At 48.2% G+C, this 25,742-nt stretch overlaps 1 protein-coding gene across 5 annotated transcripts in view; it reads left to right on the forward strand.

Moving 5' to 3' along the window:
- Positions 1 to 25,742, forward strand: part of PAK4 (p21 (RAC1) activated kinase 4) — a 95,860-nt gene that overhangs the window by 42,124 nt on the left and 27,994 nt on the right. For 4 of the 5 annotated variants that reach the window (XM_044988693.1, XM_044988694.1, XM_044988691.1 and 1 more), the window contains one exon: positions 24,720 to 24,943. In XM_044988693.1, the coding sequence (XP_044844628.1) occupies positions 24,740 to 24,943 (204 nt within the window). In that variant the 5' untranslated portion in view covers positions 24,720 to 24,739. Of the gene's footprint in view, positions 1 to 5,874; positions 6,240 to 24,719; positions 24,944 to 25,742 lie in introns of those variants that run through there. The other variant, XM_044988690.1, reaches the window with a different exon arrangement.

Consider the following 25,742-nt stretch of genomic DNA (forward strand, 5'->3'; position numbering starts at 1 on the left):
TGAGTGGTTTGCTGCCTGGTTGCTTTATGCTGAGTTCAACACAGGGCGTTTTTTTCATAAGGGAGAGTTGACTCTGGACTGTCTCCTGCCTGACTGGAGCTGGGGGCGGCCGTGTTTCAGAAGAACAAGGAAAGTCTCTCCCCAGCTTGAAGACTGGGAGAAATGGACACCTGTTAGCAAGCTGGCTTTTGGGAGGTGTGTGTGTGTGGGGGTGACTTGTATCTACCCCTTTTTTCTGGAGAATATATTTCCTCTCTGCGATGTGGGTGGGGGTTCCATTTTCTTCCACGCTAAAGTAAAAAAAAAAATTAAAAAACCCACCTCCGCCTTACTTTTGAGACAATAGGCGTGCGTGTGTGTGGTTTTGTTTTTTTTGTTTTGTGTTTTATCCCTGATCAAATTGGGGATGGGGAAAGTTTTCCCTTTCCGTGTCCCCTCCTCAACAGCAATGGTAAAAACAAGAACTGCCCGCCTGATACAGGGCAAGGGTTTGAACTTTCAAAATGAACCCTCTAGTACTCACACTACATTCAGTGTCCGCTGCAACCTGCGTTTAGGTTGATTGTATAGGAAGGCTTGTTAGTGTGTCTGAGTCAATGATGGGAAGAATTTAGTGACTGCTCTTGGGATCAGCTTTTTTTTTTCCATTACACGACTTGGATCTATTTCCATATAATAACTATCCGTACACCTTTTGTCAACTGTCTGTAATTGACCATCTTGATTATCACTACAGAAGTTTTTTTTTCCTGCTGATAACAGGTTATCTTAATTAATTAGCCTCTTAGAGCTGGTATGGCATCTTCTCTGTATGTGTATATATACTCTTCTTATATGTTCCATTCTATGCATCCAATGAAGTGGGCTGTAGCCCATAAAAGCTTATGCTCAAATAAATTTGTTAGTCTCTACGGTGCCACAAGTGCTCCTGTTCTTTTTGTGGATGTCACAAAACATGAGCCTATGGAATCTAGTTGACAGCGATCATTGGGATCAACAGAGGAGAGCAGATTCAGGAGTGATATGTTTTGGGAGCATTGGGTGAAATTTGTGAAAATGGGGCTTTGAGATCCTTGGATGAAAGACTGCAGATGACCAAAGTGAGACCCTTAATTTTTGTCATTGCTCTCCAGAAAAATTAAAACTTCCATATTTTTGCCTGCAGCATAATAGAGTTTGAATGCCATTGAACTTAAGTAGACTGATATTTGGAGTGAAAATTTCCACGAACAAACTCAAGACAACTGGGTAGATCTTTTTGGTGCCAAATTCCTTTTGTGATTATTAAATACACCTCTACCCCGATATACCGCTGTCCTTGGGAGCCAAAAAATCTTACCGCTTATAGGTGAAACTGTTTTATATTGAACTTGCTTTGATCCACCGGAGTGAGCAGCCCCGCCCCCCCAGAGCACTGCTTTACCGCGTTCTATCCAAATTCGTGTTATATCGGGTCGCGTTATGTCAGGGTAGAGGTGTATATGAAGAGGCTGCAGAAGAATAAGGTTGAAATGTTGTGGTTTGCCCTGAATTACCTCGCTGTTCTGTGAAGAAATAACTTTCCCTTCTGAACACTGTTCTAAAATGAAATTTTCCTGGCCCTGAGATCAGGGAAAGGGGGGTGGCCTGTTTGAATTGTCATCCTTTGAATTGTCTGTGGTTTACAGAAGGCCATGTCTCAGAACTGATTAGCTGCTTGAGGGCTGTAGAATGGATGCTGAATCTTCAAAGTAACCCTCAGTGTAGTGACCGCCTTGCAAGGACTTGGTGCCAGGGCTTTTGAACAGCTGCACTGACGGGTGCTTAAGGTCTAGTTAAATTTTTGATAACTCAGCTCTTCTCATCAGCAGATTTCAAAATGCTTTGCAGAGGAGGTCGGTATCATTATCCCAATCTTACCAATGGAGAACTGAGGCACTGAGGGGTGAAGTGACTTGCCTAACATCACCCAGCAGGCCAGTGGAAGTACTGGGAACAGAACTCACGGCTCCAGAGTGACAGTCAAATGCTGTAGCCGCTGGGGCACACTAACAAGGCAGTTTTCCTCGTCAGCTTGTGGTAGAAGGGGGGTGTGTGGTGGGGTGTGGGGAGGTTGTATGTGCCTCTGATATAACATAACTTTTTATTTTGACATGATTTCAGTGAACCCTCTTTGCTATTCTGTCTTATCACTGCAAATGTAACGCGCATGTTGACTTTGTGTATGCTAGACCAGAGAAACTTACAAAGGGTTTCCTACCGGTTTAGCTGAGCTGGTGGAGAGCCATAGTGTGGACAGGGTTCTGGGGGTCAGACCTGGGTTTTTTGGTGTGTGGTGGAGGTTTTTTGTTTTGAATAACATTTAATTAGACAGGTTTCAGAGTAGCAGCCGTGTTAGTCTGTATCCGCAAGAAGAACAGGAGTCCTTGTGGCACCTTAGAGACTAACGTTTATTTGAGCATAAGCTTTCGTGGGCTACAGCTCACTTCATCAACATTTTATTTAATTAGACAGACTTCTCCGCAGGTTCAGCTAAAACTGGCTCCGGCCGCTAGAGCTTTGTCCTCTCTGAGGCACCTTCTGTCTATACTGGTTCTGCTGACCTGATGTTATGTCTGGTTGGATTTCTTGGTAAGCTCAATGGGGCAGAGATTGTCGGTCTTTTTGTTCTGTGTTTGTATGGTGCTTACCACAGTGGGTCTATGGTCCATGATTATCTCCTAGATGTTACTACAATACAAATAACAAATTTCCACAGCCATGAGAAGCAGCAGTAGTCAGGGTAAACTGAGATTACCTACTTCTCATATGGGGAACATGGGGTTTAGTTTAGGTTCGCTTACCCACTTTTTTCAGACGACTACACCATTGAGCACTGCTGATCTTTTCAGAAAACAGAACGTGTTTAAAAACCAAAGGCAAATGTTGCAAATTGCATAAAGTTTTTTTTTTTTTAGGGGTCGGGGGAAGAGAGAACTTACTCCGACCAGTGTGCCTAAATCAGGATAATGCGGATCTATTTTTGGAGTTGTTTTTTGAGCTTCATGGGGATCTGTTTATGATTTGTCCGTACTTATAGCAGAAAACTTACCTACCAATGTATAAGCCCCCAGAGCAGCCTGTTTCCAGGTTAGATCTGATCCTGAAGAACCAAGTTTTTTGTCAGCCCACTGTTTTTCTTGCAATCAAACTTTCTCCCTCTTGATTTTATTATTTTCTAGGTGAAGGTGGTGGTGAACTCTTAGCCAGGGGCAAAACTCTTAACTCTTGGGTGTATGCTGGCAGGAAGGAGTGCGCTGGCTGGTGATATTTATCCAGGGCTGCTAAAAGTGTTGGTTAATGGCTGACTAATTAAACAAGGCAGAGAGATAAAGGGAATGTGACCTGGGTTAGGAGAGCAGGCCGAGGAATGTAGCTCTCACTGGAGCACAATGGGAAAGCGGCTTCTTGGCAGGGTAGGGGAAGGTTTTGAGCAGTTCGGCAAAAATGGTCATGACAATTCAGCAGCTGAGGTACAAAATCTACTTACTGAACTTGACGATGGAGAAGCTAACCTTTCCCTGGCCTCGTCCAAAAAACAATTCCCCCTGGATTCATAGCCACAATGGGCCCTTCTGGCCTTGGAATCTAGGAATTACTTGGGGCAAATTCGATAAACCATAACCTTTTCGAAAAGCCGTGAGGTAGAAGTTTGCAAGGTTAGCTTATATTGCAAAGTTGAATAATTGGGTGGCAGTATCTTATCTTACGGCTCTTAAGAGAGATGCTGATGAAAAGCCCTGTATAAGAGCGTGGTGGTGTTATTAATATACTGTGTGTGTGTGTGTGTGTGTAAAAATACATCTCTGGTAACCTCCCATTTACTTCATTGGAAGCAGGCCTAAGGAGCGTTTTTGAAAATGCTACCCCAAAAGGATAGTGAACTGTGCCATTTGTCTAGGAGGTTTCTGCTTGTAAAAAGAAACTTGACCAAAGATAATAGCAAGAAGCTCTCTTGGGGAAGTGAAAGGAGGGTGTGAGGTGATCACGCTTCATTCAGTGCCTAGTTAGCATCTGAAACTTGTGATGCTGAGTCATTTTAGTGGAAGTGGTGTGAAACTGTTAATGCCCTGCAAAGGCAAGGCAGTTTTCCTGGGTGTTACAAAAGTTGGCCACATAAAACCAGTGTGACTAATAGGGAGGCATAGTTGTGGGTATTGACGCTTTTACTAGTCATTAGCACAGGTGACTCTAGTCAGCAGCCCAGCCGTTAGCCCAGGTTTCGCGGAGCCAGTACCCAGGTAGGTGACAGTAGTAGGTGGCTAGTGTCTGTGGATGCCGGGTCTCTAAAGAGAATGACTTGAGCGTGAGGGCTGGGCGCTCGGTTAAATTTGGGGCTCTTTAATAGGACAAAAGGACATGGTGAAAATCAAGGATTGGATACACAGAGGTTGTCTCCTGCTGCTGCTTTTATTAATCCTTATGTCTATTATGGTAGAGCCTAAGGGCGAGCCAAGATTGGGGCCTTCTAGTGCTTGGTGCTGTACAAACACAGAGTAATAGATGGTCCCTGCCCCAATGAAGGGGCAGTCTATGCTACTCCCTGTGAAGAAACTGGATGGAGGTAGAGGCGTCCGTGTGGGGAAAGATGTTCCCGGGACTCCACAAATACCATCCCGGCTTGCCCTGTGCTCCATGAATACCAGATGGCTTTGAGATTCATTAAAGGATGTGGTGGGTGGGAAGGAGAATCTCCAAGGTTATGGACGTTCTTGCAGGCTAGGAAGGAGGGTCTGTCCAGGTGCCTGAAATACACAAGCAGCTACTGATGCTTTCTCGCTTCAAGGGAGGGGTCAGGTGAGGGACTGCGACACATTGGGATGAATAAAAGTCTGGGAAGTGGGGACAGGGCAGCCGATAGTGGGAGCAAGTTATAGTAACGGAGGCCAAGGAAAGTGTTCACATTGGGCCAGCTGGCAGCAAGCTAGATCCTCCAGTCACGTTTGGGATGAGACACTGGCTATAATCTAGAGAGCACGTTCTGCCCTTTCCTCCCGTATTCTTGGCCCCGCACTTGCAATCTAATTTCAGTCACACCCCGTGAGGCCAGAACTCTGTCCCAAAGGATCAGTTTGGTAGCTTGTTCCTTGCGCTGGATGGGAACAAGAGGCCTTTCTCCAGGGGGGAGGGATAGCTCAGTGGTTTGAGCATTGGCCTGCTAAACCCAGGGTTGTGAGTTCAATCCTTGAGGAGGCCACTTAGGGATCTGGGGCAAAAATTGGTCCTGCTAGTGAAGGCAGGGGGCTGGACTCAATGACCTTTCAAGGTCCCTTCCAGTTCTAGGAGATTGGTATATCTCCTATTATTATTATTATTTTTGTGGTCACTAAAGGTCCGATGGCATGTTCGGGAAGAGCAGGGAACACTCTTGATAGTTTAGGAGATCTGTGTATTGTTCTTGGCTCTGCCCCTGATTCCCTGTATGACCCAGGCAAGTCACTTAATGGCTCTGTTCCTCAGTTTCCCTAGATGCAAAGCTGGGGGTAGTACTCATCTCAGCAGCCCCTGGGGTGGCATTAATGCATTAAGTATATAAAGCTCTTTGAGATCCTCTGACAAGGGTGTTATAAAAGTGCAGAGTATCATTTAACTCCTGTGTGAATTCAAATGTATGTAATTCCACTTACTGAAAATCCCCTGCAGTTTGATTAAGCTACAGGCTTATTCGCCTCCTCTTCTAAACTGTTGTGTAAGCTGCTGCGTGCTGTTCAGCAGCTGCCACGTTCCACCCAAGAGATGGCTGCATTTCAGTGATGAGGGGGAAATGGCTTGTATCCGTATGGGGTTTATAGAGCCGAGACACAATAGAATGTCTCTGCTTTTGTATGGTGGGTTTTTTTTGTCTTGGTACCTGACCTCTTTGTGGTGGGATTGGAAAAGTTTCCAGTGAAACTAGGAGAAGCAGATCCCAGTGGGAACGCGGGAAGGTTAAGTGCTGGAATTCAAGAATAGTGTGGGTGGGATCTCTGACTCCTGGCCTGGGTGGAGCAAGTGGGGCAGGCCAGCTGGTTGAGGCTGGAATGCGATTCAGTCTTGGAAGGGGGGAGGAAGCTTCAAACCAACCAACTGGCTTCAGTGGAAGGAGGAGCAATGAGACACTGAGGAGGAGGGGCCTAAAAGTAATAAATAAAGAACATCCCTGTTTGAAGTTGCTCCCTGTGGCTGCCGCAGAGCCTCCTGCAATACACCCGTGGAGATGAAGTCGGAGGAAGAATGGGCGTGTAAGTTTCTTTTGAATGCATCTTTGCTTTTTCCCTGGCTAACTGAGTCTTGTGCCAGCAATACCCAAAGCTTTTAGCTAGATTTCAAGGATGGGATTTTCTGTGTAATCTCCTTTCACCTGCATGTTCCTTCTAATGTAGCTTGGGGCCTTGTAAGTTGCACAGGTAAAGGCTCTGTGAGCCTTTCTGGCTTGCTCTGAGTACACCTCTCTAAGGCCTGGTGTCCTAGTGGTTGTATCTGTGATGGCCAGACGAATTCTGATTTTGTTAGTGGAGGTAAATGGGGCCTGAGATGTGGGGAACTCCAAACAAGTGACACAGAGACAAGTACAGCCAGGCATACTGCATCTTTGCAATGTGATAAATTGAAGTCTGTTTAAATGTTTCAGCCTGAGTTAGCGGAACGAGAGCCGATCGGACATGGGTGAAGTCAGTGGAGGGGTATCTATGGCACACAGCTTTGTTGGTAGGTGCTGTAATGCAAAGAGGTTTTTTTGGGAGGTGCTCTGTCAGCCTCCAGAGACTGATCAGGCTCTGTCCACGTCCCGGGCTTTGTGCAGAGCTTCTCCATTCTGTGGAAATTGTGGCTCTGATGTGCCTTTCCAGACCAGCCAACAGCTGGATGGGGGGAAAGGAGAATGTGGCTGTTGCATGAGGGCATCCGTCTCCATTTGGCCTCTCATGTAGCACTTTGAGAAACAAATCATTTAAAAAAAAACAAACAAAAATCCCCCAGACAAACAGGTAGTGGCCTGAAACACCAGGCTTCCTTTTGTTCGTTTTTAATCATCTGCTTCCATGTTCTTGATCTGTGTGTTAGTTGTTTGTGTCCGCTGAGTTGGCTGCTTTTATCAACAAACTGGCTTTTTTCCCTGCAGTCGGGCTCCAGCTGCTGCATCAGGGTTGGAACCCACTTTGGTGCTGCAGAGGGGGAGAAATCTGGCCATCAAACCGCTGCTGGTGTGATGGTCTGTCAGGATTATCTCAATTAGCTGCCCCACTAACGTAAAACTAGTTTTCATGCAACCAGGGTAAACTGAAGGATTATTATAGGATATGAAGTGTTCTGCAAAGGTACAGAGAGAAAAGGGTGGAGGACACTTTTTTGATGTTAAAAACCTTGAATGGCTTTAAAAATTAAGTATCAGAGGGGGAGCCGTGTTAGTCTGTATCCACAAAAACAACAAGGAGTCCAGTGGCATCTTAAAGACTAACCAATTTATTTGGACGTAAGCTTCCACTTCTTAAAAACCCACTTCTTAAGATGCATCTGAAGAAGTGGGTTTTTTACCCACGAAAGCTTATGTCCAAATAAATCGGTTAGTCTTTAGGATGCCACTGGACTCCTCGTTGTTTTTAAAAAAATGTAAATAATCTTCTTTTTGCTTTCAGATTTTGCCATTTTGTTTTTGGGCAAGTTAGGCACACGTATTTTGCAGATTTGCAGATTTCCAATGCTGTCACCTGGTCAGAGTGCTGGGAATTTTACCCAGCGATATGCTTCAGTCCAGTGTATCAGCTCGGATCCAGCTGAGAAGCCTCCAGTAATCCGATTAATACATAGAATTGTTGGGATCAACAAGCAGCGTAAGGATTGCTGCTATTTCTGGCTTGATGAGGGGTCTGGCTAGCTGTGGGGGACAGGTAATGGGTAAAGAACTTTTTGATTTGGTGACCTACAAATCCAGAACAGGTCAGTAGTGACCCAAACAACCTGATTGCTCAATGGTTTATGGGAGCTGGCAGCACTCAATGTAGTTCCTCGTGGACAGGTGCCAACATCATTCTTGGCAGGGTCATGGGGATGGAAATACTCTGTCACCATTTGTCCTTCCAGGTCATGGGTGAGGCTCTTGGCCAGAGGGGAGGTTTGCTGTGCTGCTGCCTGGATTATACCTGTTGTATGGATTAGAAGGACTTTCTGTGCCGTCTAGTGCACCGAGTTCCCAATCCATGCCTGGGTGCCTAGGTGCTACATTAACACAAATAATACACAATAATATTAGACTAGACTGGGATTTTTCAACTGCAGATTCAGCTGCCTAACCCCCTATGGGCTTTTGAAAATTCCATCCTTAGGCCTGGTCTGTGCTTAAAATTTAGATCCACCTAGCGACCTATAATAACAGTGAGAGATTCACCCTCCTGAACGCCATAGTTAAGATGACCTAACCCCCCAGTGTACATACAGCTGGGTCAATGGAAGAATTCTTAGATCAACTCAGCTACCGCTGCTCAGAGAGCTGGATTAACTGCTGCGACTGGAAAAAAAAACAAACAACCCTTTCTATCCCTGTAGGAAGAGTCTACATTAGAGTCCCCATAGCGTAGATGTGGCCTCAGTTTCCAGAAGTCTCTATCTCGCCTCTTTTTCACCACCACTAAATTCAGTCTAAAAGCTTTAAGGACCTGATCCGGTCCCGGGCCTGGCTGGTACTTGGATGGAAAACCACCTGGGGATCCCATTTTTACCATTTTTCTCCTTGTCTTGTCCGTCCCCCTGCTCCTTCCACCCCCACAAGTATTCCCTCTGGAGTTAGTGGCATTACCTGCAGGAGTAAAGTTTGCATGCTAGAGGCCTAAACTGTCTGTCAAGTCAGAAGGAGGAGAAGCTCGAGTCCTTATGCAGTTCTACTGCTTGACCAGTAAGTTTAACCGTGTTTCTGTGTGTTGCAGATGCAGATCCATACATACTCCTGGTGCCTCATGATTGCGAATCTGCTTTATGTTCACTGTTAACCCCCCTGACCTCTGTCAGCTAACTAAGACCGCTCTGCCCACCCACTGCTGCTTTGAGGAAGCCAGGATATTTGCAGATGTTTTTCTTTGTCAGGTTAATGCATTCAGCTGATAATTCACCAGTGTCAAGAGTTACACCAGGGACGAATGTGGCTCTGGATTTTTCCTAAGAAGGTGTAGATTTCCTCTTGCTTTCCCCCTTCCCCCCATTACAAACTTTGACCCACATCTGTTTTTTGAGTTAGCTTTTTGTTCAAAAGTGGAAATTCTTACTAGCGTGTTTGTTCATGCTGCAGACTTAACTTGCCTCTTAGAAATGTGCGCAATTGAATCTGGGGATTTTTTGATTGAAATAGATTGCTTTGACAAGCGCCTACATCTCGGTGTCTCTGAGAGACTTGGTAAAGGGGTTGCCGCATACGCTCGCCTACACCAGAGGAGCCAGCCAGATGACTGCACCAACCAGTTGCATTTAATAACTTTTGTATTATGGAATTGGCTAGGATGAGCCAGCTGATGGGTTGTCACCTGTTCTGTAGTTTATTAACTTCCCTCCATTCCTCTTAAGGTGACCAGATGTCCTGATTTTTCAGGGACAATCCTGATTTTTGGGTCTTTTTCTTATATAGGCTCCTATTACCTTCCCCCCCTCCCCATCCTGATTTTTCACATTTGCTGTCTGGTCACCCTAGTTCCTCTTCTGACCCGGGGGTGTGGTGGGGTGTGGGGTGGTGTTTGTTTGGTTAGTGTCCTTACTATGCATTCACTGGATGGTCCATATTGGCTTGAAGATGAGCAAGTGACTATAAGGCCACCAGCGCTGCCTATAAGACTAAGCTTGATAAGTTTATGGAGGGGATGGTATGCTGGGATAGCCTAATTTTGGCAATTAATTTGGCAACTGATCTTTGATTATTAGCAGGTAAATAGGCCCAATGGTCTGTGATGGGATGTTAGCTGGGGTGGGATCTGAGTTACTACAGAGAATTCTTTCCTGGGTGCTGGCTGGTGAGTCTTGCCCACATGCTCAGGGTTTAGCTGATCGCCATATTTGGGGTCGGGAAGGAATTTTCCTCCGGGGCAGATTGGCAGAGGCCTTGGAGGTTTTTCGCCTTCCTCTGCAGCATGGGGCACAGGTCACTTTCTGGAGGATTCTCTGCAGCTTGAGGTCTTCAAACCACAATTTGAGGACTTCAGTAACTCAGACATAGGTTAGGGGTTTGTTATAGAAGTGGATGGGTGAGATTGTGTGGCCTGCATTGTGCAGGAGGTCAGACTAGATGATCATAATGGTCCCTTCTGACCTTAAAGTCTATGAGTCTATAGTAGTGAGCAGAGGGAGTTGAAGCTCAGGTTTGTGTCGATGACCAGATATTTTCTTGTCTGACCAAGGTGGCTGGTGTAGGGAACACTGGATTACAAGGGCTGCGCATTTACCAGCTGCTAGAAGAGTCGCCTTTCAGACAGAGAAACGTATTGTTATACCGAGGGTTTCTTTCTTGTCCGTTTGTTGGATTAACTCCTCTAGGCATGCATGGATCATGATTTTTATCTTGTGTAGGGTTGGGGCCACACTTGGTACTTTTAACAAATGAGAGTTTGGAAAACAGAGTTGAAATCCATCCCCTCAGTCACATTATCAATGGCCAAGAAGATCTCTCTCGTGTGCTCACTTTCGTCTTTGCTCCAGAGTGTACTGTAGCTCATCGGGTTGGATTTCCGTTCCTCCAGATATAACTTGTCTGGTCCAAAGGAAGGAAGAGGATGGTGCTTGTCAGAATCATCTTGGATGGACAAACCCTTCATCTTCTCTGTGCCAGTTTCTGGAAGATTTTTGTTTCAGCAGCGATTTGCCAGCACTTTGAACTGCAACCGGGCAGGACCAAAGCTGTATCTTTGATTTTTAGGGGACACAGATGCTTAATGATGTAAACAGACTTTCATTGTTGCCTGGCTTTGTTTATACCAAAAAAAAACAAACCAAAAACCATTTGCGTCCACGCCATGGCCAGATTTCCTGTGTAATGCCAATCCAGAGCACAGCTCTAAGCTCTCCGTAAAACCCTCTTGAGTCTGCTTTGAACTTCGCGTAGTGGAGTTACTGAAACGGTAACAGACCCTCCAGTGTCAGATTCCTGAGCTGAATCTGTATTTTAAAACCCCCACCCAGAACACTGATCTGGAAACCTGACGCTCTGGTTTAAAAACGGTGCCTCCCCCCCACGTAAAGGGGAATCAGCAAAACTACACCCAAGTACAAGTGCTTTGTACTTCACTCCAAAGGAAGGGGATCAGGCTGTACGGCTCACAGCTGGAACCCCTGGGCTCCCTGGCACCGCGGTTCTGACCCCAGCTGAGTCAGCTCAGCCCCTTTCTTCTTTCGGAAGCAGATAAACTGAGGTCCAGGAAGGGAGTAAAGGGACATAGGACTGGAAGGGCAAGTCCAGTCCCTGCTATCACAGGCAACTCTGTGAGATCATCCCATTCGGAAACATACCAAGCGCCAACTTAGAACAAGTTTGGTGGTTTGCCTCCACTGCAACTGTTGCAAGGTTTATTCCAGAACCTCCCTCCTCTGATGGCTACAAACCACCTTCTCCAGCCTCCACTGATCCCTGAATAGTTTATCCCCATTTCTTCTTGTGCCAACGTCGTCCTGTAGCTTCAATAGCTCTTCTCTCTCCCTGGTGTTTTACCTCCCCCACACCCCCAGTGTATTCGTAGAGAGCCATCTGATCCACTCCCAGCCTTCATTTTGCCAGGGGATCCAGCCTAGCTCTTTTAGGCTGTTCGTTCCCCATATCATCCCAGTCGTCAGTCTCCGCACCTGTTCCCGTTTGGATTAATCTTTCGCGCCGGACGGGTGGGAGGAGTTGTCTCTTGAACAAATCACGCCCAAGCATCGGGAGTGAATATGAAAGATCCCATGGCGGCAGCACCCCTCGTGCGAGCAGTTTTCCCTTCTACTTGTGGCATAAACCTTCCCTCCGTGCTGCATGCAGTGTGTCATGTGCCTTCCTTGCTCAATGGCAGGCGCCTTGCAGTGTGCGTATAGCTTGCAAAGCCACTTCGGCATCCTTTCCGATTAAAGGCCCGTTGCGTTACTTCAGCTCAGTGATACTCAGACTTCAGTGGTCCAGGAGCCAAGAAAGAGTCACCGTAGTGTGAACTGATAGTAAATGAAACAATCTATGTACATACATACTGCGCATGTATGTATAATAATCTCACAGCAAAATGACTGACCAACTATTCCATAATTGGTTAAGAACATAGTAAAGGCACCCGGATTGGCCGGTAACTTGGATTGGTTGGTTGTTAATTGAATCACAGTGTTTTAATACGTGCCGCAAAGAGTCATTTGCGGCTCCCGAGCCTCAGGCTGAGTATCGCAGCTTTTGGGTGCAGTATGTGTGCCCGAAGCGTCAAAGGCCTGTAACTGTTCAACATTAAACTGTTCTAAACAAGGTTCAGGGTGTGCTAGACAGAGACCCCTGCCTGTTGAGTACCATGGTGCAAACGCCATTAGAAATCCGTTTGAACCTTGAAAAACAGATGCAGCATTTGAAATGTAAAGTACTAAATAAGGCTTTTATTTTCACGTCTTGTCCCTTTCTATCCACCCAGAGAGAGTTTTTTTTATTATTTTTTTTAGAAAGACCCCTCCACCCCCCATTTGGCTGTCTCTTAGATGGTTTTACACATGGTAATAACTGTCCTTGTGGGGAAAGGGAAGACATTTCGTTGAGATGGGCTGGAGCTGTTGCTGTTCATCTCTTCCTGTTTCCTAGAAGGCAAAACAAGACCATCACCCACCAGGGGAAAGAAAAGAACAGCAAAGATCGAAAATGCAGCTTCTGTCTCAGGTCCTGACTCTCACTTGCAACCTCGCTGGTGGAGGAGGAATAGGCCCAGCATATGGTCTGATCAGCCATTCTGAGACCTGGCAAGCTGCTGCCAGCATGGGACTGGGGAACAGCTGTTTCTGCAGAATCTATAGTCCTGGCCGGCTAAGCCACATACTAGACAGAAGGCAAAAGGATAGGGATAGGGTAGAGAAGAAATACAGCAAAGAAGGAAAAGAAACGCACCAGGGCAGGGGGTTTGGGGAGATGTGCCGGTCTTACATCCCAGGTGATGGTCAGGATTTAGCCCAGAGGCAGCACTGACATCTGGCTCCCTCTCTCTGGCCCAGTCTAGTCAGGACATCTCTCAGGATCAGGATGAAGACGGTCCATGGTCCTAGGAGGTGGGGGTGGGAGGGTGGCAGTCATATGATGGTGAAGCTCCCTTGTTCCTCTTCTCTTTTCTTTCCGTCAGCCAGCATCCTGGTAGCGTCTCTGCCCATCCATCTCCGTTAACTTCCCCCAAAGTCTGTTCTGTTTCAGAACCCAAAAGGGAACGATGGGTGGACTAGCCCTTCCCCTCATTATTTCGCTCACCCACTAGGCTGAGTTTCTGACACATCAGTTTTCATTCATTGACTTCTGGTCCCACCCCCTCTTGTTTGCCAGGCACAACTTTAACACAGTCCTTGAATTATATCTGTAGGCCTTTTTGTTTGGACTAACCTAGCTTCCCCCTCCCCCCTCTTTTTTGTAGATTTTTCTCATCAACACGTATTGTTAGAAGTCAGTGTGACACTTCATAAACTTTCTCACCGTTGAGCTCACAATTTAAGATAAATTTGTACGCCCGATTCTCACCACAGGCACCATATAAATATCATAGCCCCCTTTGGGAGGAATCTCGTTTTGTGGTGCTGTTTGGGTCATTACCACGTGGGCTTTCCCTTTTTTAGCAGCATCTCCGTGATCCCACAGCATGCGACGACGTGTACATCAGTCAGATCCATCACTGATTCAGTCCGCTAGTGGTGGAGCAGCATATACGTTACAGAAACTGATACTTATTCTTATCAGTTGACTGGGATTTGGAAAACTTTGAGAGCTAATCCTACAAACATGCGAGCCTGGAAGCCATTGGGGCCATTTTGTCTAACGACTGCTCATAGGAGGATTGGGTTCTTGGTTGCTTCAGTTGTCCCCATGCGGAGGAGCGCCCCATAAACATCTGCAAAGCTACCCCCATGTCCTCCTTTTGTTGTCATGCCTACGAACAGCTTGGCAGGAGAGGAACCTGGTGTGCTGTGACCGATACCGTCTCATAGTTTCCTTGTGCGCCTCTGTTTGTCTACCACCTGTTATCTCTTGTCTTATCGGTAGATTGACTCTCCCAGCCCTATAAAGATTACATTTTGGTCTCTCTGTACGTTACCTAGCACAGTCAGATCCTGGGCCATGATCGGGATTCCTAGGCACTACCACAGTAGAAGTAAGTTCTACCGCTGAAGCCTTTCTTACCTACTGTCCATATCTGTGTAGTGTGAGTGTCCCTCAGAAGTTATGTATCCCTTGCTGGTCCTCCCCTGCCAGCAGAGGTAGACATGGACAATCAATGGAATGTTTGCACGGGTTCGTGAGTAGCGTGTATGTTTGCAGAACTAGGCAACCCAAAGAGGGGATGATTTCTGCATTGAGTTCTGAGTACTGCAAAGCCAGTGGTCTCCTCTCCTCAAGGGGTGAGTTCCATAAGCCAGACTCTGTGAAGCTTCTGTCTGCTGCCCGTAGCAGCCGTCCTCCACTAGTCAAGACAGTAGAACCTCAGAATTCTGAACACCTCAGGAATGGAGGTTGTTCTTAACTCTGAACAAAACGTTACGGTTCTTTCTAAAGTTTACAACTAACATTGACTTAATGCAGCTTTGAAATTTTACTGTGCAGAAGAAAAATGCTGTTTCCCCTTCATTTTTTAATAGTTAATGTTTAACACAGAAGTGTACTGTATTTGCTGCTTTTGGGGTGTGTGTGTGTGTGTGTTTGTCTCCGCTGCTGTCTGTGTACTTCCGGTTCCAAATGAGGTGTGTGGTTGACTAGTCAGTTCGTAACTCTGAGGTTCTACTGTGGTTTCACTGCGGGGGAGGAATGGACCTGCCACCGGAGGCTGTAGTCATAGAGGATCCTTCAGTAACTAGGGCTAGGGTTATCAGTAACGTTTAAACTATTAAAATTGTACCGGTTAAACGTTTAACCATTAGGCTCCGCTGCCATCCTTCATGCCCAGGATCTCCTTCCTCTTAGTTAATCGTAATTTTTCACTTACCGGCACCCCCCATTCCTCCCACATGCCTCATAAAAAAGCTTTTACTGTCCTTCTATTTAGACACCTAAATATTTATTTATTTAGGCACCTAAACTTATTTTTATTTAAGGAGCAGAAGTTTGAAAACGTGGGCTGTAATTTTTTTCGCTGACAGTTTCTTGTCAAGTTTGCAAGCAGGTGACACATACAGGACATGAAGTATGTCTAATATCTTAAAGCATCTCTACTCTGGGAGATCCCAGGTGGTGGATACCCCTGGTTTTGTAGGGAAAGTTTAATTTGCTCAGTGGCAACGAGGTCCAGGGGCGCTTCGCTGTTCTAGACATTGTGGTATATTTATGACCGATCTAGTTTTAAATCTGTTTGGCCTTTTTCTCATCAACTATCGACTCCAGAGAGCCACGAACACAGTTCGGCTGGATGCTGCTCCCTGTGCCAGTTTGAGCGTTAAGGAGGACAGGTGTCGAAATGTCACCAGATCTTGGCACGCTTGGACCCGGGCTGTGAAAACATTAGGCAATGCTGCCTGAAGTTGTTCCTGTCACAAAGGAGCAATGCCATGCTCTGGTTTTAATCCAGAAGTCTATCTCCTTTCTTTATACAGCATTGCTCCTCCAGTGCCTGTAGCTACTGCAGAGTCCACTCATCTTCTCCGCTCTCCCCAGGGTCCGGGGCAGAGTGACCCCACCACCCAAGCTCAGCACGAGGAGCACTGAGCAAATGGTCTAGTGATGTGGAAACATCCAACAGCCACAGGAGGGAATAGCTTGTTGTAGGGAACCCCTGTAGGTGTCAGTAGCCATTTGGGGGGTCGGTATTGGGTGGGACTGAGTTGCAGTGCCTCAGAGCCGTCGCAGGGGGGCTGTTTCCTGTGGCAGTCTTGTTACTTGGCGTATGTTGCAATGGGGGGTCCTGGTCTGTCATTTATTCCTGGTGGCTCTCCATGACTCCCAGTTGATTTAAGAGGTTTCTTGAGGGTCAAGTCTTGGTGTGTTTTAGTGGGTAGTTCTAGAGAGTGGGGAGAAGGCAGCCGGGGCTCTGGTGGATTCTCTTTTAGAAGCACTAAAATACACAGACTATGTTGAAGGAGCAACATGCAGCATATCCTTTTGGGAAAGTTCCTCGGTGTCTAATCCTTCTCTTGCTCTTCTGCCAGGGCTGGAAGGTCGAACAGGACAGGGCAGAGGAGATTCCGTATGCTCCATCTGGGCTCAGGAGGCTGTTGCTTTCTGACCACGTTAGTGTCACGGTCTGATGGTTCACGCATACTGCAGACCATCTGCCTGGTACAGCCTGGAGGGAGAAGTGGGTTGTGTTTGCCAAAGATTAGATGGGGCGGATGCACTCTGAGTATCCAGTGCTGAAGACCCTTTTCTGCTTTTTCAATCTGGGACACGTTTTCTCGTGACACTGGGAGACTCCTCTCCTAAAACTCACAATTACGTTCTCCTCCCCGTCCCTTTAATGAGAAGCGAGTGTCCTGAACACCAGCATTCCCAGACTTCAGCTTGGTCTTGGGTGAACTCCCATGACTAGTAACGGAGGGATTCCTGCTCCTGTCTACATGTGGCCGAGATCTTCTCTGTTCTCTAAGCAGCCAGGATGAGAGCTGTGGGAAGAAGGCTTTTAAACGTAATGCTTTTGTGAACGCTTGTACCGAGCACCTTATTGATCCTGCCCCTCTAGGAGCCAGGTTGTAACAGAACGTGGTGCCAGCATCCTTCCGCATTCAGAGCATGTGCCTTTGCAGCTGATATCCAGCTCAATTTCCCAGTTGTGCTACGATGCAGTGGAAACCTGGGCTCAGCCTCAGGTTTGAGCCCCACCCCCATATTGTCCACACACACACACACCTGTCTGCCTTGGGTCAGCGAGCACTCGGGTCCCAGGGCCCATCCAGGGAGGATGGGGGTCTAAGCACAAGTCCTGCTGAGACTCTGGGCCAAACCCTATCGTTTTGCAGTGTGGACGCGGCTCACTCCGCAGAAGGTCTGTGTGGTTCAGTAGCGACAGGTTAGCCCTGTTGTAAGACCTGGCTCCAGCAATTATAAACCCAGGTTTACAACGCAGTGTGGATGCTCAAGTACGGGCTTAAAAATACCAAGTCCCCGTACCTTGGTCCCACAGATATGGGTCCATAATGCAGTGTAGACATACCCATAGAGCCTTTCATCTCTAGGCCACTGGTTCCAATCCAGATCAGGACTGAAACACTGGGGAGCTATCTGGTGGTGGCCTATGTGAAATGAGCTGCTGAGGCTCGGACCAGTTCCCATCAGACAGGTATCCGTATCATGAACAATGCCCACGGTTGACGCTAACGATGTCCCATTGTCAGCCCTCGTTAGAGCTGAGGATTGAGTAGGCCATGGAGACGACTCCCCCTCCCCCCCCCGACCTGTAGAATTGGTCCCTTATGCTCCTAGCTGATATCCTATGGCAGGGGTGGCCGGCTCCGGAGCCACATGCGGCTCTTCAGAAGTGAACATGCGGCTCCTTGTACAGGCACCGACTCCGGGGCTGGAGCTACAGGTGCCAACTTTCCAGTGTGCCGGGGGGGGTGCTCAACCCCTGGCTCTGCCACAAGCCCTGCCCCCACTGCACCCCTTCCAGTCCCATCCCCTGAGCCTGCCTTGTCCTCGCTCCTTCCCTCTCCCCCTCCCCCCCAGAGCCTGGCGGACCTCCCGCAGGCAAGTCGCCGAAGGCTGCCTGACTGCCGCCCTCACAGCGACCGGCAGGCCGCCCCCCCGCAGCTTGCCATCCCGGGCACGCGCTTGCCGCGCTGGTGCCTGAAGCTGCCCCTGCAGGTGGGTGGGAGGCACTGGGGGCGGGATGGGGCAGCTGATGTCTTACTGTGGCTCTTTGGCAATGTACATTGGTAAATTCTGGCTCCTTCTCAGGCTCAGGTTGGCCACCCCTGCACTATGGGCCGGGTTTGCAGGTCTTCCCAGAGGCGGGTGGGTTTTAGGCTTCTGGAATGTCGGATTGTGACTGACGTCAGTCTGACCGGAAACTGACATACTGCCTTCGGGGGCGAAAATCCAGCCTCATCGTTCTACATCACTGGGTGCTGGGCAAGAGCCTGGAGTGCCAAGGAAGTAATTTCCAGGAGCTGCTGTTAATGGCTTCAATATTAACTTATTGTACAGCGCCTAACTGCCCAGGGAAAGCCCAGTTCTCTTTCCGCTCAAGTGGGGGCAAACGTGGCCAGGTTTCAGTGGGAGCAGGAGCTGGCTCAGCGCTTACAGAAATCAGGGACGTGTAGGACTGGAAGGGACCTCTGTAGGTCGTCTAGCCCAGTCCCCTGCACCGAGGCAGCACGTGCGTCTTGCGAGGCAGATGGGATTAGAAACTGCTGCTGGTGAGCAGCTCTGTCCTCAGCCTGCGGTCTGCACATGGGAGGTGTGGCTCTGCTGCTGCCTTGCACCGGGTTCTGGCCCTGCGTCTAATCCTAGTTCCTTCTGGTCCTTTTTACTTAGCTGCTTGGAAGCCAGAAAAGGGGCAAACGGGACAGCGGGAAAGAGCCTGTTTTCTAAAGTTGGTTCCTCTTGGAAAACGCTTAAAGCCGTAAAGGGATTATTCTTGAATTGCTTGATTAGCTTCTAAACGTTGGCACTTTCAAATGTTGGAGATATTAAGTTCTCGCTCGAAATACAAGGTGCCTCGTGGCCCAAGTCCCAGGAATCCTTTTGCCTTTCTCGCTAGCACCTTTCATCCACGTGCTTTGCGACTGCCTCATTCTTGTGAGTTGGGCTAATTACAAGTAGGGAAACTGAGGCTGAACGGGGCAGTGGCTGACCTGAAGCCACATAGCGGCAGAGCAAGAAATAGAACCCACAATTGCTGACTCCAGTCTCTTGTTCCAACCACTAGACATTGTGCATCTGTGCTCCTGGGCTCTCTTCCCAGCTAGCCGCCCTCAGCAAGCGGGCGGCTGGACTCTCTCCCACAGGCAGGGGAGCTCATGCTCTCTGCTCTCTACTCTAAGCAGTGCCAGAGAGGAGGACAGCTCTGCGACGACCCAAGTACAAGCTATTTAATATTGGAAGCGGCGAGTAAATGAAGGAAGAAAACACAGGATCACTTTGACTGGGAATATATTTATCCTGTGCCTTTGAGATCTCAGGGCTCTAGAATAAGACTGGTCTTCTCTGTGCAGATCCAGAGCTGGCAGCCTTGGGATTCTGCTTCCATGTGAAAACGGGGAAGTGACTGGCCCAAGATAGCGCGGTGGGTTGGTGGTACAATTGCAAATGGAACCCAGTAACAAACCCAATATAGATATCAATATTGATCTATAGCTATATTCCCCTTGCAGGTTACTTTTAAGCTATCGGTAGCCTTAAGAAATGAAAATGAAAACGAACATAACGGGCTTCTAAGGGTCTGTCTTCACTGCAGAGTCGGCTTGAGTTAGCTTAGCTGCAGTGAGAGCAGCGACACTCTGAAATAACACCTGAGTTGCCGTGTACACACGGGTACTGCACTCGTTTATATGTGGCACTAGGATTTCTGAGGGCGCATCCATCCCACGATTCTTAGCGCTGCAGAAAGCTGAGCCGAACCAGGCATTCGCCCGCTGTGTGTGTGTGTGTGTGTTCTGGGCACGTGGTGGGGATAGTGGGAAGGCACTGGAGGACCAGCAGCAGTCAAGGGGCGCTCGCAGAGTGGCTGTGTTAGCTGGCAGGCTGTGCCCACTATACGCCTTCTCGGGCCAGCCAGCCCAAGTTAACAGCACTACCAGGGGTGAGTGAAGGGCTACCTGCATGGGGACGGAAACTGAGTTAAGGTCAACACTCCCTGCAAACAAGCCCTAGTCGGCAATCGCACGTGTGTTCATTGCACAGACTCGGCAATGAAGCTGAGCCCTGAGTTGGATGGGTGACACTGAACTCCCCGGTCACCCCGGCAGAGGGCCCTTCAGGTCAGGGTTGGGTGGAGGAAGCTTGCGGTGCCTTTTCCTGTGTACCTGCTCTCTAGATAAAGGCCTTCGCTCTCGGGGGCTGTCAATCCAGCACCATTCACTGGAGCCAGCTTAATTAGCTAAAAAAAAATGATTTTTTTTTTCCTTTGGAAGATTAATTAGTTTTACATTAGACACTGGAGCTGCATATGGTGGCTGGTTCCCATTAATTAAAAATGCTTATTTTTAAGCAGAAAATGATGAGGTGAGACGGGCCAGATTTTGTATCCTGCCGGATCAGCTCTGACTTGAGTTTTCTGGGTGCCCAGATTACATCGAGTATGTGTGCGCGCGCATGCGAGCTCTCTGGGATTGCCCTGGCTGTTTTCTCCTACCGTTGGGTTCGGTTCTATTTCCCAGTTGATTCAGGGCTGCGTGAGTCGTGCAGTCTCAAGGCAAATAGCATCTAGTACTGGAGACAGATCTAATGAGAACGGTCTTGGTGTAATTGCTGGTCCAGTGCACCACCTGAGTGACCATACATCAGAATCCTCTGACGGCAGCATGTCTCCCACCTCTAGCACTTTCCATCTGGGGGTCTCAAAGTTCCTTACAAACAGGACAAACTTTGGCCTCCTAAGATGTCCAGCCTAGAGGAGAATTATCCCTGTTCTGCAGACGGCTAAGCAAAGAAGTTGAGAGGCGAAGTGACTTCTTTAAAGCTGGCCTGCAAAGGGGTTGAAATTTTGGGTAGCCGGGACCTGGATTTCTAATGTGTTGGGGAGGCTGTTAGCTTGCGAGACCTGCTCTCATTCCAAGGCAGGTAGATAGAAGCACATGACCAAACTCCTAGTGCCCGGCAGCAGGGTTTGCGCGAACACTTAATGTGCGGCAGGCCAGCACGGGGCAGATTTACATGGCAGCTTGCTGCGAGCTGACAAATCTCTCCGCCTCCGTTACCCATCTGATGATAGCACTGTCCTACCTCACAAGGGAGGCGTTATGAGGATAAATGGGGAAGATTGTGGGCCGGTCAGGCACTACCATCATAGATATTATGGATGAGGATATAAAAAGAAGCCATCAGTCTGCCTTTGTACCTCGTATAGCAGCATGAAAAGGCACACTCCCTTTATTTAGATCAGTGGTTCTCAACCGGGGGTACAGAGGTCTTCTGGTGGTACATCAACTCCTCTAGATATTTGCCTGGCTTTAGTACAGGCTACATAAAAAGCACTAGTGAAGTCAGTGCACACTAAAATTTCATAGACAATGACTTGTTTATTCTGCTCTATAGGCTAGACACTGAAACGTCAGTACAATATTTATATTCCAATCTGTTCTAATTACACGGTTAAAAATGAGCGAGTCGGCCATTTGTCAGTAACAGTGGGACTGCAACACTTTTGTGTTACGACGTCTGATTTTGTAAGCAAGTCGTTTTTAAGGGAGGTGAAAGTTGGGGTGTGCGAGCCGAACCCGACTCCTGAAGGGCTCCAGTCTGGAAAGGTTGCGAATCACTGATTTAGACCACCTGGAAGATCCCATGGTAAGCAGCAGGAGTAGAGTGTAGACCTAGGAGATGCTGGTTTTTTTGTCGCAATAGCACCTAGAGGCTCAACAGTGCTGGACACTGTGGACATGTGAATCGCAAAGGTGCTGTCCCAGCCCCGTAGTAACCCAGCCAGCCCGCCGTCCTCTCCTGGGTTAGGTGACGTCTCTGTCCCCAATGGGTGGCCGGGGAGAATGATCGCTGCCCGGGACTTGTGTGCTGTGTTTGTTCGGTGTACCAGACAAAACAAGTTATTGGTTCCTCCCTTGTCCTATATGGTGTCTGTGCTCATTTGCCTCCCAGAAACTTCCTACTTGTTTAGAACCACTCCTGAATCAAAACTGGTTTGGTGTGGTCTCTCGGGGCAGCATGGAGGAAACAGGAAGAGCGATTGTCTTGAGCTGTGCTGAGCCTTAAGTGGAGAACTGGTTAAACAAACCAGCCAACCCAGGAGGAAGGAATGAGCTGTGACATGTCAGCAAAGCAGAACAATTGAGGTGGAGGTTCACTGTGTCGCTGTGCAACTAGGTGACCTTTAAATGTCTGCACAGCTGTTCTTATTGGTGCCAGAAGTGTGTGTGTGTGTGGGGGGGGGTACTTAACAGAAATAGATATGCCCCTCTCCTGAGAGAGTGAGCCTGTAAAAACCACACGTGAGAGGGGGTTTCCAGGATCTGCCTCCAAATTAGGCTGACATAGGAAGGAAGTGAGAGAGTTTGAGGGGAAACTAACGAAGATGATGGTGAAACATGCTTGGCGTAAAGCTTCGGAAAATCAGATTTTTAAGCTGGCACCCAGGACAAGAAAGAGAAGCAGGTGGCTGTAGAGGTGAGGCCATTGGAAAGTGAGAGGGTTTGAAGGTGGAAAGACACACGGGCAGGAATATTGTTCTGACCAGGAATGGCATATGAGAGATCCCAAAGGTGGAAGTGGTAGCAGGGACAGGATCAAGGTGAGAGATTTCACACTGTTCCTTCAGTATCAGCTGGTACAGGGGTACAAGTGAGCGGCCAGGAGCCCTGAAAAGCCCCATGTTGCTTTGGCGGTGTAGCAGTTGTCATGTGGCTGCATCATCTTGACTGTGGGATCAGGCAAATGGAGGGACCTTAAATGCGACTGTCTCTGGTGAGGATTGGCTTCGTGGCATCCTGTCTTTGGCAAACAACGCTGCCTTATCTGCCTGTGTGGGGATCGGAAACATGTGCTGCTCTGTCTCGTAAATCTCTCTCTTTCTGAGCTTTGGCAGGACAGACGTAGCACAGAAGGGTTGGATCTCTCCTGGGCATTTCCCATTCATCATCATCATCATCATCTGTCTCGTGCACGCAGCAGGCATCTCCGTCAAAGCAGAACCCTTCAGGCTGCTGAGATGTCTCATTCATGAAGCAGGAGCATGCTCGGGCTATGCTGCTCCCATCTGCCATGACACACACGCCATCTGCACAGCATGGCTCTGGTGGCTCAGTGGTGGGGCTCGTCTCCATTTCTTCTAGCTGGCTGACCAGGTGCTGTGGAGATGAAGTCCTGGCTGTTTGTTTCCTGTCTCCATGTGAGACACTGACCTTTTTGGTTAAGGGTGTGGGGGAGGGTGTATAGGGACGGGAGATGAGACTGTCTCTAAGGCCATGAGCCACGTGGGAGAATTTTAGCTGGTTTGTCCCAGATATTCTGACTTATTAGGCGGAGTGGAGCCCAGTTAGATATTTCCTCCAAGCCTTGGAAGGAGCATGAGGACCAATCCCATAATTGTCTCAGACACTTGTGCAAACCAGATGTATAGATCTGTCTAGCAGGGGGAACTCTGTGCAAGGAAACTTACTCCTCTCCCATGTCAATGGTGGTTTTGTTTGCTCCCTTGTGCTCGGACAAGCACAACACAGCGCCCAAAGAGCTCACAATCTAAGGAGACTTGTATGCCTTACGCTTTCCAAAGTGACTGATTTTTTGAGTGCCCAAGTCAGGGGACTCCTTTAAAGGAACCTGATTTTTGTCAGCAGCGCTTAGCTCAAATTCGGGCAGTATCTCAAGGTGGACACCCAAAAGAGCTAAATCATTTCTGGAAATGTGCCTATGGATCCGTTCTGGGAGATGTGGCGGTGGGGTAGTTCGGCAGCTAGATTGTTGCAAACACAGCAGCAAAACTGGAGACGGAGTACAAATCCACCCCTCACTCTTTTTAAACGAATGCGTGACTAGCTCCAGGCACTGGGAACGAGCGAGAGCCTTTTGCATCTGAGTTACCAGTTCAAATCCAGGCCAGGACTGTAGTGACTAAAAGTTGTTTGCTATCTGCGGACACTTGGACCTGTGTGAAGTGAGTTGGTGAGTCTCCATCCGGTTCGTAGTGGACATGCATCCCCATCTCAAACCTCCCCTGTAGCTGGTGCAAACTGGCCACCCCTGGCTGGCCATCTCAGCAGAGGCTAAGAATTGAATGAGCCTTCACCACTGAGCTCACAAGTTACCCCATCCCGGAATATGGTGGGGCAGTGACCTAAATCCATTCTCTACCTGATTGGTGGCCAAGTTATAACAACTTAGTGCTTAGGACTGTCCATCAAACTCCTTTCCCAAGCACTAAAAATCAGTTTAGGCTATATATAAAAACCCAAGCAAACTCCCTCCTCCTCCGTCTAGTCTGTCCATACATAACTGGGGCAGTGGGAGTCAGGAGATCTGGGTTGTTGTCCCAGGTCTGCCACTGACCTCTGTGTAAACTTGGGCGTGTCCGTTCAGGTCTCTGGGTGTCTCAGTTTGCTGCTCTGGGGATAGTATTTAATAGCCTCTTGAGGCTTAATACTCAAATGCTTTGTGATGTTCTGACGGAGGATGTGAAAGAGGTGGAAATTACCATCTCTGGTCTGTTGTAGAAGAGCATCCCTGTCCGGAAAGGGAGCTGGTAAAATGGTATCGAGTGCAATGGGGTGACACAATTCTAAATCCTGTCTGATTGTATTTAGCTTGCCACGTGGTCCCTGATGGGTGACTTGAGTATTCCACTATACAGTCACCTTCTCGTCTATAAAGGAGCTTGATTTTTGTAGCCTCCTGTGATTCTCAGGCCGTTCCATGATGGTACATGCTCCCCTTCCTCCTTGACGTTTATTTTTCATTCCCCTCTCAGGTCTTTTAGCCAACGTCACCATGTTCAGCAAGAAGAAGAAACGCGTTGAGATCTCTGCTCCCTCAAACTTCGAGCACCGGGTCCACACTGGGTATGACCAACAAGAGCAGAAGTTCACCGGGCTGCCGAGGCAATGGCAGGGCATCATCGAGGAGTCAGCAAAGAGACCTAAGCCACTGGTGGATCCTGTGTACATCACGGCTATTCAGCACGGCTCGCAGAAGGTAGGTGGCCTGGTGAACCTTCACGTGGGGTCTGGTGTCTGCAAGAGCGAGGGGAGTTCTGGTGAATGAGGTCAGGTCGAGAGACACTATAGTCCCTCCTTTCCCTAACAGATCATTGGGGTCTATCTAGGGGTTCATACTTGTAACACAGGAATAACACCCCTACAGGACCCAGGCACGTGCCCTCATAGCTTCAAGAAGTGCCATGTTGACAGCCCTGAAGGAGAAGGGCTTCTTACTAGGAACAGGACAGACCCCCACCAAATCGCCTCTTGCTAGTCACCGAGGGCCATCAGTGGTTCCCAACGTGGGTGGATTTAAGCTGTTAGGGCCAAAGGCTCCGTATTCCCTTCCCTGAGCCACTGGTCCTCCTGGTTCAATGGCGAGTTTAAAGATGTGTGAAGGGAAACACAAGTATTAAACGGCACTTCCCCCTCCTGCATCTCACTCATTTCCCGTTTCCCAGTGCTCGTCTCGTCCGTCAATCCTGTCCTTTAAACTTGGCCTGTGGCCTGTCCGTTTGCTTCAGTCAAGAAGACCCAGCATCTGGAGATCGCTGCTGCTTCCACGCTAACCCTAATTAATTCTTTCTAAACCTATCCAGGTGAACATGTCTAAATGAAGCATTAGTCCTTAGCGGGGAGAAGTTGCCTGCTGTGGCAGTGGCACGAAGGCTCTGGTATTTGGGTCCACTAGTCTTCTGCTGCGCGTTTTCATGCACTTCTCCTCCAGGCATATGATTGCTCATAAAACAGGAAAACCATTGAACTGGGTAAGGCACGGGAAACAAGCAATTTAA

The sequence above is a fragment of the Mauremys mutica genome, chromosome 15, assembly GCF_020497125.1.
Source record: "Mauremys mutica isolate MM-2020 ecotype Southern chromosome 15, ASM2049712v1, whole genome shotgun sequence".
NCBI lineage: Eukaryota > Metazoa > Chordata > Testudines > Geoemydidae > Mauremys > Mauremys mutica.